Source organism: Pelodiscus sinensis, chromosome 20 (assembly GCF_049634645.1).
Source record: "Pelodiscus sinensis isolate JC-2024 chromosome 20, ASM4963464v1, whole genome shotgun sequence".
Lineage (NCBI taxonomy): Eukaryota > Metazoa > Chordata > Testudines > Trionychidae > Pelodiscus > Pelodiscus sinensis.
The window spans coordinates 21,540,202-21,562,326 of NC_134730.1; the positions used below are offsets into that span (position 1 = coordinate 21,540,202).

General features: G+C 42.0%; 1 protein-coding gene across 3 annotated transcripts in view; it reads left to right on the forward strand.

The window, feature by feature from the left end:
* The window catches only part of HELZ (helicase with zinc finger), a 172,381-nt gene that overhangs the window by 85,340 nt on the left and 64,916 nt on the right, over positions 1-22,125 (forward strand). For all 3 annotated transcript variants that reach the window (XM_006110581.4, XM_006110582.4, XM_006110583.4), the window contains 3 exons: positions 9,807-9,985; positions 12,557-12,675; positions 16,942-17,087. In XM_006110581.4, the coding sequence (XP_006110643.2) occupies positions 9,807-9,985; positions 12,557-12,675; positions 16,942-17,087 (444 nt within the window). The remainder of the gene's footprint in view (positions 1-9,806; positions 9,986-12,556; positions 12,676-16,941; positions 17,088-22,125) is intronic.

Consider the following 22,125-nt stretch of genomic DNA (forward strand, 5'->3'; position numbering starts at 1 on the left):
ATCGTCTCATCCACACATTGAGACTCTGAAGCTCTGCCTGCCTACCTGGCCCTGCGCGTGGAACTGGAAGCATTTCCGAGAATGCCACCATAGATGTCCTGGATTTCAGTCTCTTTCCTAGCAGCCTAAATTTGGCCTCCAGGACATCTCTCCTACCCTTCCCTACGTCATTGGTACGTACATATACCACGACCACCGGCTCCTCCCCAGCACTACACATAAGTCTATTTAGATGCCTCGAGAGATCCGCAACCTTCGCACCAGGCAGGCAAGTGACCATACGGTTCTCCCGGTCATCACAAACCCAACTATCTATGTCTCTAACGATCGAATCACCCACTACTAACACCTGCCTCTTCCTAACTGGCATTCCCTCCCCCTCAGAGGTATCCTTAGTGCGAGAGGATACCGCAACATCCTCTGGGAGGAAGATCCCAACTACGGGATGGTTTCCCTCTGCTCCCATTAAATGCTCTGTTCCCTTGAGACTTTCATCCTCCTTAAGAGCACTGGGGCTCTCAGACTGGAGGTGGGACAGTACTACAGTGTCCCAGAAAGTCTCATCAGCATAGCTCTCTACCTCCCTTAGCTCCTCCAGTTCAGCCACCCTGTCCTCCAAAGCCCGAACTCGGTCTCTGAGGGTCAGGAGCTCCTTGCAACGGGTGCACACATATGCCACCCGCCCACAGGGCAGGTAATCATACATGTTACACTCGATGCAATAAACAGGATAGCCCCCACTCTGCTGCTGGGCTTCTGTCTCCATTTTTGTAATAAATAAGTTTAAGTATAAACTGGGATTCTTTTTAAACCTCTGGAGTATAGATTATTCTAAGAGTTATGTTTTAAAGAAGGTCACAAGTGCCCTCTAAATTCCCCCTCTAAACTCTCCTGTTAGCTGTTCCTGGTCGCGCTCTCCCTGGTCACTGAGTCACAGGCTTATATAGCTCTGGTAGCCCCTCCCCCTGACTGAGGCTCAGCCAATTAACAGAGGCTTCTAGATTTCAAACCTTTTAGAAGCTCCTTCAAACAGAGAAACCAACCAACCAAACAAACAATCCAGACAAACACAAGCTCAGCACACTGCAAATAACTGCCCCCCACACAAACACACACTCTAGACAGCCACTTACCACAAGGGTCCCGTTTTTACTCCTCTTTTACCTGGAGAACTCCCTTTCCAAACTCTCCTGTTAGCTGTTCCTGGTCGCACTCTCATCTGTTAATTTCCTTTCTTCTGTATAATCTCTCCACTAATCTTCAGAGACAGAAGGCAGCTTCAGTGCTTTCTCACTGTGATGCAAAGACTGCTTGGCAAGTCACCAACAAAATTTTTCCAAAGCTGTAAAGTATTACTTAAAAAAAAAAAAGGCTAAACTTTTTCCTTTGACCAGTGAGTGTGGCCACTGCCATTGAAAGATCGAAAAGATCATTCTTGATTGTTCATCCTTGAATGAAATAGTTGAGAAAAGGTAGCTTATGTGACCATACTTGCTCTGATCACTGCTGAGAATTCCAAATTCAGGACAGACTGATAAAAAACAGGCCAGTCACATCTCCAAACGGGTGGCTTATTTTATAATTAGATTTTACCAAATCAGCAACAAAAGTGAGCTCCTGTATCATCACGCTGGTTGACAAGAAGCTACAGCACTGTACCCTTAGGCAATCCAGTCCTGATCACTCATACATAGAGGTTACAGAAAATCAGATTCATCATGCATCAAGCACATACACTTTAGATCTTACTAAATAACACACTGTAGCAATTCCTTTCGTAAAACTAGAACTAAAGGCTTATTGATTTAAAAAAAAGAAAAGAGTTTTTAAATGCTTAAAGGAATAATATGTATTACAAGTGATTTCAGAGTCTATAAATCAGATTCATAGCAGTGATAGTAAGTCTGCTAGCTTGCAAAAGATCCCTTTGGATAACCCATATGGGTTGGGGATCATCAGTCTTTTGTTCATATCTTTCCTTTGTTAGAAAATCATAGTCCACATTTGAGGAACAAGGACTAAAGACAAAGAACAGTCTCCCAGCCCAAGAGTATGGGAAATTACTGGTAAAAGATGGGGTTTTAGATCACGTGACCTTTTCACATGTTCTTACATGCCCAGCTGAATTGTGGGACAGCCATTGTCTTAGAGCTCTATGAAAAATCTCCTGCTGGGACTTACTGTGTGGGTTGGGTCTCCTCAGTGGTCCAGCCGGGGGATGGTTAGTCTGGGTGTAAATTTGCCTTGTAGGTGTCACTCAAAAACAAAGCTGTTTGAGGTACAAACACATAACTAATATTCTTGACTTCACATACAAGGTACATGGATTAAGCAGGGTAGTATTACTTAATAGTTTATAACTTTTCCATTGATACCATACATAGCATATTTCACATAAAATGTATTGCCATTTTGTAACATTGGTGACTGAATTAGTACAACTAGTTATCTTCCATTTTATATAGCATCACAGCTTGTTTTTACCTTTGAGTTGAAGTTGTTCATATTAAGACTGTTCAGGGTTTTCTCGGTGACAAATTGTACTTTCTGGAATAAAGATGTGTGAATAAGCATATCCTCCCACAGGGCTTGATGTGCCTGGGCTTTTAGGGTAGTCACTTACCCAAAGAGCAGCAGAAGGGTTTGTTGGGAGTGATTAAGATTTAAATTGGAGACCCTCATGAAGGGGACATGAAAAAGCAGCACTCAGTGACAGGGATGTGAAATTACAGCAAGATATACTGAGATTAAGAAATCTCTCAAGCATATTGCAGGAAATGCTGCAACAAATGTTTCCATCTGAGAGTTTTTGCCTTTTTTTATAGTTTTGCTTATCTTGGCATTAAAGTTCATTCAGTTTAATAGTGCTTTGACTCCCCCATCCTCTTGTGGATGATAAAAATATATATACGGCATAGCCCTGAGAATTTTTCTGATATTGTACTGACTTTGTGGTGCACAGAGCAAGAAGGTGACAGAATTCTTGCTTAATTAGTGTGTGTTTGTGGGTGGTTTGGACAGCAGAGATTGGATGAAGAATGGTTTGGGTTGTCATGTAATTTCCAGGAAGCATCCTCACTGAACTACTTCCAGCAATTGCTGCTCTGTTTATGGAGGTTTGCCAGTACAGGAAGAACTTTGACAGGCAGTTCTACACATACCTAGATTAAACTAAAGTCTTTAGCGTATCATACAGAGAGGCTATGAGGTCGGGCTGACACAATAGAAAAGCTGAATGACTTTTTCCTGATACCTTTGTTCCAATATTTTTTTAGGCTCTTTTTAGTTGGAATCCTTGGGGCTACCTGCTGACCCTGGGTCCAGAAGGACTGCTTTGAGCAGTATGATTGCTTGAGTATCCTTTCAGTAGCTAGTAGAAAGCATTTGGGGTGTGCCAGTATTATCAGGCACAACCTTTCCCAAGGTTCCTTTGAATAACATTTGAACCAGAGAATTGAGAAGCAGATAGAAACTTAGAAGAATCACCAGCATCCCAAGGATACAGGTGAGTATATCCCACCACAGACCAGTGGCCCGTGGCTGTGGCAGAAGAATGCATGATATTCAGGGAAGAGCTAAGAAAACATTGTTCACTAAAGAGCAGAAATTGTTATGTATAATGGTGTTGATGAACTTAAAGCAAATGCATCATGGTATTAGCAGTACAGTCCTTTGGAGCATGGCCTGAGAGGGAGTAAAGGAGAGGAGAGAGAATTCTGATCTGCTTATCAAGAACTGATGAGAAATGTTAGTGGCCCCTGGTTCGAAAAGGAGATTGACCTTGGATGCGCCAAAGCAATGCTTATTTACCCTCTCCTAGGTAGAAAAGTTGAGAGGATCCTCCTTCCTGGTTCTTGAGTTGAAATGACATTCCCTTCCTTAAGGCCTAAGTCCCATTCCTGTCCTGTTCACTTGGGGTAAATTTTCAAAAGCACCTAAGTGACTTCCCAACACAGCTTATAAGCATGGAGATGGTTTTTAATTTTAATCACACATGGAAATTATTTTACATTTAAACTATAGGCCCTGTTCACTCGAACAATTTTATAGAAATTCAATAATGGCAGGAATGCAAGAAAATAAGCAGGTGAACACTGAACTGACATATTGAGTCACATTCTCTGCTGGTATAACTCAGAAAGTAGAGAATTTGATCCACTCCGTGTACTTTCTGTTATTATAGGCCTCAGCAAAGTACCGTAAAATCGCGAGTATAATGCACACCTATGCATAATGCTCACCTACCTTTTAAACGTCAGAATCCTAGAATAAACTGAACTCTTATCTATAATGCGCACCCTCACTTCGCCATATTTTGTCTTGCCATTTTATATAGCCGGGTAATCACGCGTGAGCGCATGAGTATATAGTGCGCGGCATTTCCATGCTCTCTTTGGGATGCCATGAGTTGTTGGCAATCTTACACAACCGCTGAACAACTTAAAGTTGTTAGCTATGCTGAGGCTCTTGGCAACAGAGCTGCCAGCCGTGAATTTGATGATAAGCGGTGCAAGCACTGCCTCGGATGAAGATGGCTGAGCGAGGTAAAAGCGCTGCATATCCTGAGTTGGAGGCCAATCTGGTTGAATGGATTGCTGAGCACAGACAGCAAGGCGGTGGTGTTAGTATTGAGGAGATTAGAATGAAGGCTTTGACCATTGCCAAAATGTGCACTAACACAGCTGAGTTTAAAGCTTCGTATGGCTGGGGCGATTGGTTTATGAATCGCTGTGGCTTATCAGTCTGACGCCGAACAACAGTCGCACAGAAGCTACCCATGGACTCAGACACTAAGTTACTACAGTTCCAAAAGTTTATCATAAAACTATGCAAGCAGTGCAGCTACGACCTTTCATTAATTGGTAACACAGATCAGACACCATTAAATTTCAATAATCCCTATGACTGAACACTTGAAGTGAAATGTGCCAAGATGTCTCCATTGCTACCACAGGCCATGAAAAGTCTAGGTTTACCATAATGCTTGCTTGCATGGCCGACGGAACAAAGCTGCCTCCTTATATTGTGTTCAAGTGCAAGACAATGCCAAAGAATGTTATATTTCCGAACACTGTTCACGTGCGTGTTCACCCTAGAGACTGGATTGATGAAGCTTTAATGCTTGATTGGCTACAGACGGTTTGGGCGAAGTGGCTGGGTAGACTTATGAGAAAGCGATCTCTAATAGTTTTGGATGCATTTCGGTGTCATCGTATGCCATCCATCAAGAAAAGGCTTCAGCAGGACAAAACAGACTTGGCAATTATTCCTGGTGGAATGACAAAAATGTTGCAGCCGCTTGACGTGACCGTTAACAAGCCCATGAAAGATGCATTACGCAGGAAATGGCACACCTGGTTGTTGGAAGGTGAACATACATTTAGTGCAGGTGGATGTATGCGAACACCAGCGCTGCAAGATATTACCCAGTGGATAGCAGATGTCTGGCTTGACTTGATCCCACTATGATAAGGAAGGGGTTTCTGAAATGCAGCATCTCTAATGCTATGGATGGCAGTGAGGATGATGCCCTGTGGATGGATCTGAGCGACGATGAATCAGCCGAGGTTGAATTACCGGTATGTGAAGTTGACAATGATTTGTATTACCTGGATGAAGATGTCAAGGGCTATACCCCAGAAGATATTGCTCGTCTGTTCGAGGAAGATTCTAACAAAAGCGAATTTGAGGGCTTTGAAGATGAGTAGAAGATCAATTAACATATTTGCTTGTTTGCGCTGAAGTGTTGATTTTATTTATTTAACTTACCTTTTTGAAACTGTGTATATAGTTGCTTGTCGATGCTAATAAAAATCAACTTAACCTCTGGTGTCCAGCGATTAATTAACTGCTGCTGAACCGCCAAATGAAAACTTAAAACCCCCCACCTCCCATGGATAATGCGCACCCTGACTTTGACACTAAAAAAAACAGGAAAAAAGTGCATATTATACTTGCGATTTTACGGTAAATGCATTTTTCTAGAACATACTGGTGTCAGATTAGAAACATAACTTAAATGGATTTCATTATAATTGAAGGTTATATGCCAAATCCTTTAAAAAGTGGCATTAGAAGATACTTCAACTTGTACAGTGCCATCTTCTGAAAAGGGATAGATCCCTGCTATAAGATTTTGAAAGTTTTCTATTACAATATATCTGCATGTTAGAGATTACCGTGTACATTTTCCATACTTTTTTCAATTTCACCATGTATTTCCAAATGATTTCATCGCATGTGACGTATTCTAGTTGTGTGCAAAAACAGGGCAGCCTGAACCACAATGTTCAGATTTTTATTGAGTTCTTGACATAGTGTGCTTAATATTGGGGCCTAAAAACTCAGCTGGTTGAGGCCAACTCCCCTTTTCTGTGGCCACAATTTACACTCACTTCATTTACACTTGTAACTTTGCTCAAGAAAAATAAATTGCAGACACGAATTTGAGTACTTGTGAGTGCCTGGCTGCACCTGCAGTCAGATACAAGTATTTAAATTTGTGGAATCAAAAATCTGCTGTCACTGTGAAAGGACATGTCTAGTGGAGTCCTGCAGCCTGGTCTGTCCTGGGTCTGGCATTATTCAGTATTTTATTAATAACTGTGAGGGTGGTGGGGGGAATATGCTTGTAAATTTTGTGGAAAACACTAGATTGTGAGGGGTTGCAAGTGCCATCGATGACAGGATTAGAATTCAAAATGATGCTATAAATTGGAGAATTAGTCAGAAACTGGTAAGATGAAATTCAGTAAAGACAAGTGCAAAGTACAACACTTAAGAAGGAATAGTGAAATGCACAAATTAGGGATGTTAAATATCAGTTAATTGAATAGTTGATTAACCTCATTAATTCTTATTGGTTACTCGACTATTCTATAGTCGCCCAGGGATGGAGCCGGCAGCCACTGCACTCTGGCCTCACTCCTGAGGAGCCCCCTGCCACTCTGTGCTGCTGCCTCTGTATCAGAGGGTGCCAGGCAGGAGCTGGTTCAGGGGAGAAGCCAATTTAAAAACCAGCTCCCCTTGCAGACTGGAAGCAGCATGAGGTAGCAGCAGCCCCTGTTCAGGGAAGGTCTGAGCTCCCAGACCCAGCGAAAGCCAGAACTGAGCTGGGCTGCCTGCCCACATGGCTCCTAATACCCTTTAAATGCAGACCTGCAGCAAGGGTAGATCCCGCACTGAGCCGGGCTGCTGTCCAGCCTGCTAAAAAAATTACTGGTGGGGGAAATGTGTGCATTAACTGAGAAGCTTTTGCCTATTGGCTTCACCCTACCAAATTGGCTAAGGAGTAGTACTGTAGAAAAGGATCCGAGGATTCATGTGAATCATAAATTGAATATGAGTAAAGGATATGATGTAGTTGTGAAAAATGCTAATATATTCTTGGATATATGAACAGTAGTGCCACATGCAAGACTCGAGAGGTAATTGTCCTGCTTTACTTGGTACTATTGAGGCATCAGGTGGAGTATTATGTTGCATTTTTGGGTGCCATGCTTGGACAAAGATGTGGACAAATTGGGGAGAGTCATGAGGAAAGCACCAAAAATGATAAAATGTTGAGAAAACCTGATCTATGAAGAAAGATTTAGTGTGAAGAAAAGATTGGGCAGGTGGATATCATAGCAGTCTTCAAATATGTAAAGGGCTGTTATAAAAAGTATGAAGATCAATTATTTTCCTTGTCCTCTGATCATACAACAAGAAATAATTGACACAGTCTGTACCAAAATTAAGTTAGATACTAGGAAGAGTTTTCTAATTGTGAAGATCGTTAAGAACTTGAATTGATTACCAAAAGAGATTGTGAAATCCTGATGTTGGAGGTTTTAAAAAACGGTTTAGACAAACACCTGTCAGGGATGATCGAGGTATACTTTCCTGCCTCAGCAGGCAGGGGGGACAGGGATGGATTATATGATTTCTCAAGATACCTTAAAGCCATATTTTCCGTATTTTTCTGCAGTTCTATGAGTCCTTGCTGCCACTGGTGAATAATTGCTCTAGGTTACCCTTGTTAGTCTCATAACAAAATAAGAGAACTTGATGAAGTGGAGATACTGTTTGAGTTGTGGTCAGTCAAATGAGCCGCACAGCTAAATTTGTGCAATAAAGGCAGCATGCGGCATAATAATGTTGAAAATGACCATATATTTTGCATTTCAATAGAACCTTGCAGCCAAGATTCTCAAAGTGCTTTACAAACATAAACTCATGAAATTTGGTAATTCCTCACACCTACCTCTGCAAAGTGATAGTAGGGATTATCCCCATTTAACAGAAAGAGAAACTGAATCATAGAGCCCTTAAGTGAACTGACTTATTTCAGACAGGAGTTGTGACCCGTCTGGAAATAGAATCTAGGCCCTTTCTTTCTGTTCCTTTTTCTGTGCTCCCTATGTCTGGTGATAACTACATTAGATTGTGCTTTTTCTATATTCACTAGAGGAAGTCAGGAGTTTAAATTGCTTCCTTCTGCGCTGACCCCTTGCTTAATTGTGTTTCTGTTTGGTAACTAAATAATGTCAATTTCAAATCTTACCCTTTGATGAATAACTAAGTCATTCAGAGTAATAAAATGCATTTGCATATCTTTACATTTCATTCTGTGCTCATTGGCCCATAAGGACATTTTCACCTTTGTTTTCATAAACCAAATTTATAATACCCTGAGTTAAGTGTTTTTGTCTTGTAAGATAATTTAATAGAATTCTTGTAGATATTGTGAACCCAGTTTTCAAACATGGGTGCCTACATAGGATGCCCAAATTCCACATCTTTTGGTCATGCAGGTGCATAAATCCCTTTTTAAAATCCCTATATACTGATCGAGACATCTTTGGCCAGATGTTTAGCTGGTGCAGTTTGGCGTAGCTCCATTTACATTAGTGGAATTACTTATGCTTAAACGCTTTGCTGGATCATGGTCCAAATCCCTCTTCTTTCCCCTCCCCTTCATCCTTTTTGACATACTGGGTCATATTGTGCCATCAGATTTTAAGCAGAACTCTGCTATGATAAAATAGCATGGCCCATTACAACTAACTTATTTATGTATTTTGAGATGATATTTCTCTTCCATGACTTTGACAATGTGCAGATTACTAAAGTTTAGTAGAGGAAAATCCTGACTTCTGGTGGTAGAATTTCCCCCCTCATTTTATCTTCTTGTATCCAGTATCACAATAAAGTGATTAACATAATTTCTGTTTGATTCTTAGAAATTGTATGATATTCAATTTGTATAAAAGTAAGAGTAGGATTTGAGCAATATCCTTTCACATACTTTTAAGGCCCTGAACCTGTAATTGATCATACGAGTGGACTACTGCCATATGTTCTGCCACTTCCAGATTTAGGATCCAAAGTGATATTTCCATACATAAAATACTCCCAAAATATTAATAAATAGAATTTTAAATAGAATAAGTTAAGCATGACAGTTGAACCATGCTTACAGGTCAGAAGCTATCTGTTTGATTTGGATTTCAACCAATTAATTAAGAAGCAGGCAGTTTTCCATACAATGTATGCATAGACTCTTGGCACTTAGCCTTAAGTTTCATTAAGCTCAATATTCTTATAGTTGTTATATGAATCACTGTTGAACTGATTCCAATAGCTGTGTACATGTGTTAATATAAGGGGTTCAGCCTATTAATTTTCAGTTCTCTACCATGGCAAAATCTAACTTCCAAAAGAACTGGTTTTATTTAATAGAAAACAGAATCTTAGCTTATGAAATGTTAAGTTGTCTTTGTGTTCAAGTCCTATAGAAAATGAGTCCCTCTCTTCTTTTCTAGGGTATATTTCAGAAATCGCTGGGTAAAGACTGTCCACCCAGTTGTGCATCAATACTGTTTGATTTCAAGCACACATTCCACCTTTCAGATGCCACAGAAAGAAGATATCCTTAGACAACGAGTAGTAGTTGTGACTTTGAATACTTCACAGTATCTATGTCAACTGGATCTTGAACCTGGTGAGAAGATTTCAAACAAGAAATATCTTTAAAATACTCTGAGAAATAGTCCCCTTCATTATTTTCCAGTGACAGTGAAAGTGGCTTTTATATCTTTCCCCGTCCCTGTCATAAATGAACCCTCTCGATATTCTTTTTTGGTTTTCCCTTTTTGGATCCAGAAACAAAAAGGAAAATATGAGTCTTTGCATTTAGTGAATACGAGTAAAGTTAAATGTTACAATCAAAATTGGTATTCAGATTTAGCCTTATTCTGAACTTTGTTTATTAAAGAAGTGGGCACGCTCATTTAAAAATCAGGTTTCAATGACCTCCGCTTTTCTCCAGATTATCTATTATCTAGAACTGATCCAGCAAAAAGGCAATAGGGATACTGAATATTTTATTTATCTCTTTTGTCAAATTTTGTTTCAAAGAATGACCATTTCTACCATGCTCACTCCAGGCCCTAATCCAACAAAACACTGAAAAGGCATGGATTTGCGCACATGTTAAATACTTTGTTGAATCAGAGCATTTGGTATAATGTTAGTAGTGGTAGGTTGCTTTTCCACGTATAACACATATTTCCATCTCTTTATCAGGTAATTTATTTTTCAAAACACCCACAGATCATTCGTTACTTTTTGTAGATTGTTTAGTTTTGCAGAGTCCCTGACCACCTTCTTTCCCTCCCTCTCCATCCGCATATATGTGCACATACACACAAACACTCACATTACTTTAAGAAGAGAATAATTTCTTATTTCTAGATTATGTGATTTGAAACAGCCTAGACTAATTCACTGTGGGTAAAGGCTGCTTAGAGCTGATCACTTTCCTTGATCCACAAATAAATTTCATTTGACATTTAGAGAATATCTAATCTCTTTATATTTTTAAGATTAACTCCTTTTGGCTGAACACACTTCATGCTATAAATAAGGTTAAATTCTAAATCATACATTTGTTTTCAAGGTTTTAGAAATTGAATATGATCTCTTTCAGATGAAGGTTATTTTCTTATTTGTTAAAGGGCTACATAGATATATATTCATGCTCATACATATATAAAGTTGTTACAGGGGGTTCAAGGCTCATTTTCTTAATTTTTGTCAAAAAGCATTGTATAATTTATCACTCAATGACCAATTATATTATTTTGAAGAATGATTATTATTTATTTGTAATAAATATTACTCAGGTATACTGAAATTGTTCTCTGACAATGTGTTTAAAGCATAAAAAACATATATACATATTTCTAGAAATTTAAATATATGCGTATATTTTTTATTTATCTAGATCATCAAGCCATTTAAAAACACAATTACAAATTTACATTTTTCCATTCGATGCTTTAGTTTGTCAGTTTTTTTGAAATTACAAATTTTCTAGTGTTTTAGGGGGTAGCCGTGTTAGTCTGTAACTAGAAAAAACTTAAAAATCAAGGAATAGGTGTCCACAAAAGCTCATGATACCATCTACATTTTTTGTTAGGCTCTAAAGTGCTGCAAGACTATTCGTTTTTGAAGTTTTTTCAAATTATCTAGTGAATAGACTGTGTAGCCTTATCTATAGCATATGTATTAATTATATTAATTATTAAAGAGTTTCCTGTTCTTACTTTGAAGGTTAACAGATTCTTGTCCCAAGATCAGGCCCAGTATTTTATTTAAATTCTTTTACCCTCCAGTTCCTCCCTCATAACTCCCTATTTTTCCTGGAATCCCATTCCACCAGAGGTCTTAGGTGTGTGTATAACTTTAAGAACTTTTATAGTGCCACTAAAGTCAGTGGAATTACACACATGTTCAGAGTCCAGCATGAGCTGACGTGCTTTGCTTGATCAAGGTTTTAATGCCTGCAAAAACAGATGGACTTGGTAGTGTGTTTAGAAGATTAACAAATCTGGGCTCTGTCATACCTGATAGGGAAACCGATTCCAGAGCTGAGAGAACTCTTTGCAGAACATCCTGCCAGTGGCCTCCTCTTGTTTGTATCAAGCAAGCTGCAGATTGAGCATCTTCAAGATGTCATCTATGGCAGGGGATAATAATAATTGTCTGAATCTGTTGGCCACCAATTTGTGCTATTGTTTTGGATGGTTTTTAGCAGTTAGGAGACATAAATTTGCATTTGAATGTGTGGATAGTTTCCACTGGTGAATATTAAAATTTAATGCTCCACATAGTTTATTGCATTGTCATAACTGTTTTTGATCATTTATGCCAGCATTTCCCAATTTTATTTGGCCACAGAACCCTTTTAAACCCAAAATAATTTTGCGAAGCCCCTAATAACAGTCTTATGTATGGAGCTGAAAAAGTAGACCACAAATAAGAAAGGATAATAATAAACAAAAGCTAAACAAGGTCAGGAGATCAACACAAATGAAAATTGTTTTCAATAAAATTCATAAATGCTTAAATATTAATTATTATTTTTAAAAATAATAAAATATTATTGTAATGGAATTTTCTCGTGGAACCCTTATTTTCACTTTGTGGAACCCCAGAGTTCTATGGAACACCATTTGGGATACACTGATCTATGCAGTTTCATTTATTTAGTGATGTCTCTGTTTTATAGGGTTTTTTACGCATATTCTGTTAGATGAAGCTGCACAGGCCATGGAGTGTGAGACGATCATGCCTCTAGCATTAGCTAATAAAAACACAAGAATCGTCTTGGCTGGAGACCATATGCAAGTAAGAGCCTCAGGACTTTTTAATATCAAGATTGGTTCATATTATATTTCCCTCAGAAAATGTATTAAATTTATCCATCTGTTTAATGTACTTATCTGTCCACATTACTGTATTATCAGAGTTTTTCACAATCTTTAATGTATTTATCCTCACAACTTGACTGTGAGATGGGAAAGGGTTATATTTTATAGACAGTAAACAGAAGCAGAGAGAGGCCAAGTGAGTTGCTCAGGATCACACAGGTAAATCTGTGGAGGTGCAGGGCTTTGAACCCAGCTCAGTCAGGCCATACGCTAGTGCTGAAACCTCCAAGACGGTTCAGTGTTTTGTAAACTATAAACATTTAAAAGTTACACATTTTTCAGCTTAATAAAGTGGTCAGGTAAGTATGATCACCCCATATTATATGTGAGAAGATAAGGCACAAAGTGGTAAGGTAACTTACCTAAAGCTACCCACTTACTTAGTGGCAGAACCAGCTTAAGAATTCCTTCTGATTCTGTGCTCTGACCACTACCCTACACAGTCCCTGAAAGCAATCCCTGAAAATACCATTATATTTGTGCATTTGTATTACCGTGCTGTGCTTAGAAATTATGAGAAGCTCAAATACTGCTGCTTGTAGGCCTGCAGTGGGCAACCAACGCTAGTGAGTAGGTCCAGGAGTGGCCCTCTAGCTCAGTGGGCCACAAGATTGAAAGGGCATGTGCACTAACCATGACCCCAAGAATGAGATAAAATAGATTGTACGTGTTTCCTTCTTTATCATGCCTTTTCAACACAAAGAAATCCATTATCAGGGGCAAATTAAATTGCCAGCAAAAATAACATAAAATAGCAGAGGGAGCGCATGGTTCTCACAATATTATGTGCAATCAGCATGGACCTCACACATGCCTTTGCTTTAAATGTATGTCACTCATCATTTTGCCAGGGGCTGCTCAGTCCTCCCCTCCTCTGCCGGCCATGCCCCCAGCCACTGCTTCCCTCAAACGCCCACCCAGCCTCTTCCCCACTTCCTCCCCTGAGTGTATCCAGTCCTTTCCCCTTCCTGTCCCCTGCCTCCCTGCAGCATTTCTGGAACACTGTGAATCAACTGATTCATGCTCCATTCCTGCTTCTCCAGATCCCTTCTAGAGCGTGAATGCCATGACTCAGCTGATTCATGGTACTATGGTACTCCAGAAGGGGTTGTTTGGGGTGGTGGTGAGGTAGGTAAGTGTGGGGCATGTGAGAAGTTCAGGAGAAGGGGGACGAGAGGGGTTGCACAGGCCACACATAGAACCTTTGTGGACCACAGTTGCCCACCATGGCTGTATGCCAAAGAGAGTGCCATATTTTCTTTGCTTCAGAGGGGTAGCCAAGTTAGTGTATAACTAGACAAACTTTAAAAAAACTAATAGTCTAGTACCATCTTAAAGATTAACAAAACATGTAGATGGTATCATGAGCTTTTGTGGGTGCAACCCACTTCTTCAGATGAATGGACTCCAGTCATATGAAAAAGTGGGTTGTGCCCACGAAAGCTCATGATACAGGCAGTCCCTGGGTTACGTACAAGATAGGGACTGTAGGTTTGTTCTTAAGTTGAATCTGTATGTAAGTCGGAACTGGCGTCCAGATTCAGCCGCTGCTGAAACTGACCGCTAGTTCTGACTTACATACAGAATCAACTTAAGAACCCCAGGCGTCCCCAAGTCAGCTGCTGCTGAAACTGATCAGCAGCTGATTCCAGGAAGCCCGGGGCAGAGCAACTCTGCCTCGGGCTTCCTGTAGTCAGCGCTGGTCAGTTTCAGCAGAAGCTGACTTGGGGACGCCTGGGGCAGAGCAGCTGGGGTGCTGCTGGGTTGCTCCAGTAGCGCCGCTCCTCGGTGCTACTGGACCAACCCAGCAGCACCCCATCTGCTCTGCCCCAGGCGTCCTGATTCAGCCGCTGCTGAAACTGACCAGCAGCGGCTGAATCAGGACCTGGGGCAGAGCAGCTGGGGTGTTGCCGGGTTGGTCCAGTAGTGCCCAGAGCGGCGCTGCAGGACCAATCGGCAGTGCCCCAGCTGCTCTGCCCCAGGGTCCAAAACAAAAGCCTGGTCTGCTGGGGGGGGGGGCACACTAGCTGCGCCCCCCCCCCCAGCAGACCAGGGACACGGGGAGCAGAGCCGCAGCGGCAGCAGGGTGCCGCGCCTCTGAGGCTTTGCTCTGGCAAAGTCTCAGAGGCGCGGGACCCTGCCGCGGCTGTAGCTTCAGTCCCAGTGCCTGTGGTCTGCTGGGGACGGTCCCCAGCAGACCACAGGCACCGGGACTGAAGCCGCAGCCGCGGGGGGGTCCCGCGCCTCTGAGGCTTTGCTCTGGCAAAGCCTCAGAAGCGCGGGAACCCGCCCGGTGCCCCTGGTCTGCTGGAGACGGTCTCCAGCAGACCAGGGGCACCGGAGCAGCTTACGAACGGGGTTTTCTCGCCCCGGATGTCGCAGGTAGCAATCCGCCACCTCGACCTCCGGGGCGAGAAAGCCCCGTTCGTAAGTGCGGATCCGACATAAGTCGGAGCCGCGTAAGTCGGGGACTGCCTGTATTTTCTTTGGTAATTAGATTAGACTTTTCCCATGACTTCTATAGATTTACCACTCTTTTTTATTAACATTTTATAGCACAACCAGGGAGTAAAATATAGTGTTAACATTGTAATTAAATTTTAGTGAAGATCCATCCCCTTCCTGTGCACCTCTACAATAGATATTCATGGCCTATGCTTATGGCTTCTCTAATCCTTGCATTTGTTACTACTTCTGTTGGGACTGTGAGACTTATAAACCTGAATGGGGATATTTATTGTTGTAGTAATAATCCCGAGCTTCCATATTATAGCTGTTCATCCACAGAGTTGAAAACATTTTACAAAGAAGGTCATTATCATTGTTCCCACCCATCTACAAAATAAGGAAAAAGGGGGAGGGAAATGACATTTCCATCATAACCAAGCAAAGCAGTGGTTAGTCAGGAATTGAATCCAGGTGACTGGATTTTCAGGCTATGTTTACATTGGCATGATCTTGCGCAAATACTCTTTAACGCAAGAGTTCTTGCGTTAAAGTATTTGCGCAAGAGATGTGCTTTTGCGCAAGAGCATCCGTGCCAGTGTAGAGAAAGAAAGCTCCCGTGGCCATTTTAGCCATTGGGCTTTCTTGTGCAAGAAATTCATGTTGCCTGTCTACACTGGCCTCTTGCGCAAGAACAGTTGCGCAAGAGGGTTTATTCCTGAGCAGGAGCATCATAGTTCTTGCACAAGAAGCACTGATTTCACACATTAGAACTTCAGTGTTCTTGCGCAAGAACTCCCTGCCAGTGTAGACAGGCAGCATGTTTTTGCACAAAAGCGACCGCTTTGGTGCAAAATCTTGCCAATGTAGACACAGCCGCTGTGTAATGCCTCAGTAGTTAGGCAACACCACTGCTTCCATTCTATCCTCCACCTTCTCTGTACAAAGCAGTATTTCAAAGTCAAATAGCTTGGCAGTTTTCATACTTTTTTAAAAAATAGTGATCTCTCCTCTACGTGCAGTATTTGCATTTCTAAAGTAAAAAGTGAATTGACTTTGAAAAAATAAATACAGCACCTCAAATCATTAACAGAGCAGAAAATATATGTACCAAAGGCAGCAGCATGGGGCAGCAGCTGGCTCACTGGGAGCAGAACAGCAGGTGGGAACTTCAGCTCGGAGCCAGCTTAAAAGCTGGCTCCCGGCATGTACCGGCTCCTGGGAGCCGACTGCTGCTTTGTGTTGCTGCCTCTGCCTCTTAAGATGGCTCCCACCAGGCACCGGCTCCTGGGAAGCTGACTGCCACCCCGTGTGTAACTGCTGAAATTTTCAGCAGATACACAGTTACTAAAATCACATGCATTTTAACATCCTTAGTGTGTACCTCTTTCCATTGTTTGAGACTCTCAGTGATGTCTGCAAACTGTACAAGTGAACATAGACAATGGTATGTTTGCATTCCTTTCATTTTTACATAGTAACAAAATGTTCTGCTGTTTAGCTAAGATAATATTTACTCGTGTCACTTTTGCAGCAGAAAAGAGTTTCTATGTAGTTATTTAACTAGCCCCAAATCCAAGTCATCAAGGTATATCTTCTTAAAACTATGGAAGCAGCTTTATAACAGGTAGTTTTTATAGGCCATCCTTCAGCTGATGTAGAATTTTTCTTTTAGAGTATGAAAATCTAAGTTTGCATATTTAGTTAAATTTTCTCTGTATGTGTGTGTCTATTACAGCTCAGTCCTTTTGTCTACAGCGAATTTGCCAGGGAGAGAAATCTTCATGTTTCATTACTTGATCGGCTCTATGAGCACTACCCTGCAGAATTTCCATGCAGGATCTTGCTGTGTGAGAATTATCGCTCCCATGAAGCTATCATCAAGTAGGTGTGAACTTTTTCACTGTATCACACTTTTGTCTGACTGGTGTAAGTGAACCTCGAAAGGCAAAACAACTTTGTCATTTTACTGCCACATGTAGATGAAAAGAGAAAGAAGTAATTACAACTTGCATTTACATAATAAAACCATAGTAGTTTTGCATTTTAAAAGTATTTTTATACTGTTAAATAATGAGACAAGCAAAGAAGTGGTTTTTTTGTTAAAAAAAAAAGTTCTGAAACTACTATAGACAGCAAAAATTAGGATATGTTTTGATACTCTTATTATGATTCAGTGAGAGGTGCCCCGATTGTGTGTTAACCCTCCGTGATATGCTCAGTAGTTTCCCCAATGTCTTTGTCAAAGGTCCTGACCAGTTTGTGATTCTGTCAAGAAGAAGCAGGGACATTTAGGTGGCCAAACATTGTTGAAATAAATACTAGGTAGCCATTTCCACGGCTCCAAATAGGAAATAGCCTCTATAGCTGCAGAACCTTGATCTTGAATTCCATATAAAAATACTTCAGTAATAGCTCCTGAGGCTGAATAATGCTTTTAAGACCCACAGAGGTTCAGACCGCTAACATAGTACTTTTTAAAAAAAATATGAGAGTAGAATTGAAATTAATCAGCTGTCACCTCAATTCATAGCCTGCAATTCTTTCATTAGTTTAAAAAATATAGACAACATCCGAATAATTTAAGCACACTGATTTTTTCCTTGCTGAGCCCCCCCCCCCCCAACTACCTGCAACATACAGAATGACATTATCTTATAAATAAAAAAAGGAAAAATAGGTCAAATTTTGGTCATGCCACTTTGCTAGTGTCCTTTTTATTAGCTTTTTAGAGACGCACTGATTTGGAGGGGTAGCTGTGATTAGTTGTTTTTCATTTTTTAAGTTGTGTTAAATCAGTGGTCCCCAACCTTTTGAGGTTGTCGGGTGCCAGGGGGCGTGGCCGTTCGCCCGCCGGGCGCCAAGGGGCGGGGACACTTGCGCGCCCGGGGGCGGCCCCCCCCATAGCCGCATGCCCGGGGGCGGGGCGCCCCTATAGCCACGCGCCCGGCGCTGGTGCCCCCTCCAAGAGCTGCGCACCCGGGGCCGGCGCCCTCCCCTCTGCAAGCGCCGCGCGCCCGGGGCCGGCGCTCCCCCCGCCAAGCGCCGCACGCCCAGGGCCGGCGCTCACCGTGCGCCATGTGCCCGGGGCCAGGCCAGCCCCGAGCACCTGGGGGCGCATGCAAATGCTCCCGCGGGCGCAATGGCGCCCATGGGCACCGTGTTGGGGACCACGGTGTTAAATTAATGGTTGCCAATATAATGAACTCATTCATGAGCTGTGCTAAAAAGAATCCGTGCAGTCATGGCAAAAAATGTTTAAGTTTAAATGCTTGCTCAGATATTTAGTGAAGAATATTATGTTGCTATCCAGTTGTATTAATTAGATTATCACACACTGTATTCATGGTAAAAAGCAGGAAAATGCATTATGGAATCAAGATTAAAACCTTAACATACTTTGCTATGTTCTTATGCTAAATAGTGTATGATAAGGTCTGTTTCCATTACATGCACACTGACATTACAGATTCAAGTGTGGTTTAATTATAGATACGGTTGCCTTAGGGTTGCCTATTGTAATGCAGCCTTGGTTGATAGTGACAGCAAGTTGTGATCTGGTGGTGATTTGATGGCATGGGAGTTTTTTACATTTCCAGAGGACAGTTGTCTACATCTCCAGCTAAAACGTCAATTAAAATAATTGACACAGTACCAGAGGTGGGCCTGCCCCAGAAACACCCTGAGGCCTTGCCCCTCTGTGCCAGATACACCAGGTGTTGGTGGGCAAGCTCATCCCAGCAGGATCCTAGTGTGGAGCAGCTTAGTGTGGAAGGATCCAGGAGTAAGGTCAGGGATTTCTTTAAGAGATGAATGCACAGGGGCTCATTAGGAAGTTCTAGGGGCAGGGACAGTTCTGCAGGGGATCTAGGTGAAGGTAGTTGGGGCTAAGCAGGGGAATCTGGTTGTGGGGAGATAGCCTGGGGGGGGGGGGCAGTGAGGGAATTCAGGTCCTGGGAAAATGGGGCTTGATGGGATAGGGGTTAGGGCGCAGATGGTTGGGATTTACTGGGGTGGAGATCTGGGCATGGGGGGCTTATTGGGAGAGGCAGGACTCATCAGGGTGAGGGTTTGATGGGGCCCACTTAATGAGAGATCCCCAGCTGCTGCTGGGGGGATGCCACATGTCATACTCTTGCTTTTCCCTGTGATTCCCTATCCCCTTTTCTTCCTCATCTCATCCCCCTTTAGGGTTGCCAGGTGTCCAGTTTTGAACCGGACAGTCTAGTATTTGAGCTTGCTGTTTCGGAAACAAATTGAAAGCTCAAACAAATTCTCATATAAATGAGAAACTATAAATGTCAGGTATTTTCTAAATAAGATGTAATGTAGATTGTGATGTAATGTCAAATGTGTCCGGTATTTTTGTTGAAACCATCTGGCAACCCTATCCTCCTCCCCCACTGCCCCACAATCCCTTCACTCCCACATTCCCTCCTCCACTGCTTATTCCCACCACCTTTCACCTCCCATTCACTCATTTCCCCCAGCCCTCTTACCCATCTTCATTGCTAGAACTCACTGTTGCGTAGAAAACAGGAAGGCTCCCAGCACACAGAAGGGGAAAACAGCTGGCAATAGGACACACAAGAAAGTGTTCTGCTGCAGAGTCAGTGGAGCCAAGAGGCAGCCTCCTTCAGCTGAGCAGCTCAGCATCTGCAGAAGTGAGGGGAGTCAGTAACCCTATTTATTCCCAAGCCTTGTCTCTGCTTGGGGGACCATGCTTCCCAAAGTCTGCCCAACAATGTCACCATGCTCACTCTGCCATTTTCTGAAGAGAAGCACAGGAATTCCATGAAGGGGAGGGGGCAGTTTTTGCTGATGTACAGACCCGCAGAATTTCCCCAATATCTCTTGCTGTGTTTAATCAGCAGTCAGAAGGGTTAGCCCTAAAATAAAGCTTCCCAGTGTTTTTTTTTCCGCTGCAAAAGTGTCCAAGGTTTCTTCAGTAGCCTGTAGTGTTCTCATTTCTTCTGTTTCTGTCCTACATTGTGTGGTTTTCCTTTTCTGCTACAGTGAGACAAAGAACATTGTCCTGCATGCCTGCAAAAGTCAGATTCTCTGGCGTGGCCAGTGAGAGCTCAGCACATACCCATAAAAGGCACACTAATGGGGCTTATGGCTACTCTTGTGCTCTCTGATCTTGAAGTTGCTGGTCACTGACTTAGTCCCAGGCAGATGTTATAGCAGCCTGATGGTGTAACTTTTGCTGACAGCCAGTGGCTTCCAAGGCTTGTTCTGACAGTTGAAGATGAATTAAAGTGAGGGGCATCCTGCCACAACGCACTTTGCTGGTCACGAGGTATAGTTACTTGCTGGGGAAGTCCTCTGGTGTGTAACTCCACCATCTTTCAGGCTGATTTGGTCCACCAGAATGGCATGAAGGAGCTGGAATTCTCTGGAGAATTATATCCAAGGTTCATCATGGTGCTTTTTGTTGCTGAAATGCTTTGAAAATGCTGCCAAATTTCAGCTACTAGCTTTCATTTGAAAAGTCTTACTTCTTCTATGTAAGAATTTGTTTTGAGGTCAACTTGCATATGAATGTTTGTACCAATGCCTTTTCCCATTAATCCTATTGCTGTTTTTTTGGTTGACTGACTCCATTCTTAATAAGTGTGTATCTGAAATGTGTTTGGAGTGTACAGTATTGCATTGTGGATAGGAATAGAACTCTCACGGAATGCAGCCAGATTGTGTATTCATCATAGATATTCCATCCAAAAACTGTTAAGTTGGCAAAGTCAAACATTCACAAATTAGGAAATGCCAGAATTAATCATAGAATCATAGAACATTAGACCTGGAAGGGACCTTGAGAGCTCATCAAGTCCAGTTCCCTGCCCTCAATGCAGGACCAAGCACCGTCTAGACCATCCCAGATGTCTATCTAACCTGTTTTTAAATATCTCCAGAGATGGAGTTTCCACAACTTCCATAGGCAACTTATTCCAGTGTTTAACCACCTTTATAGTTAGGATGTTTTCCCTAATGTCCAACCTAAACCTCCCTTGCTGCAGTTTAAGCCTATTACTACTTCTCCTATCCTCAGAGGCCAAGGAGAACAATTTTTCTCCCTCCTCCTTGTAACACTCTTTTAGGTACTTGAAAACCACTATCATGCCCCCCCTCAGTCTTCTCTTTTCTAAACTAAACAAGCCCAATTCTTTCAGTCTTCCCTCATAGCTCATGATCTTTAGACCTTTAATCATTCTTGTTGCTGTTCTCTGGATCTTCTCCAATTTCTCCACATCTTTCTTGAAATGCGGTGCCCATAACTAGACCCAATACTCCAACTGAGGCCTAATCAGTGCAGAGTAGAGCGGAAGAATGACTTCTCATGTCTTGCTCACAACACTCATGTTAATGCGTCCCAGAATGATGTTTGCTTTTTTTGCAACAGTGTTGACTCTGACCCCTAGATTCCTTTCTGCAGTACTCCTTCCTAGACAGTCACTTCCCATTCTGTATGTGTGAAACTGATTGTTCCTTCCTAAGCGGAGCACTTTGCATTTGTCCTTATTAAACTTCATCCTATTGACCTCTGACCATTTCTCCAGTTTGTCTCGATCATTTAATTATGACCCTATCCTCCAAAGCAGTTGCAACCCCTCCCAATTTGGTAACATCTGCAAACGTAATAAGCATATTCTCTATGCCAATATCTAAATCATTGATGAAGATATTGAACAGGAACCGGTCCCAAAACAGACCCCTGAGGAATCCCACTTGTTATGCCCTTCCAGCAGGATTGTGAACTGTTGTTAACTACTCTCTGAGAATGGTTATCCAAGCAGATATGCACCTACCTTATAGTAGCTCCCGCTAAGTAGTATTTGCCTAGAGGAGGCTGTGAAGGCTAGGACTATAATAGAGTTTAAAGAGAAGCTAGATAATTTCATGGAGGTTAGGTCCATAAAAG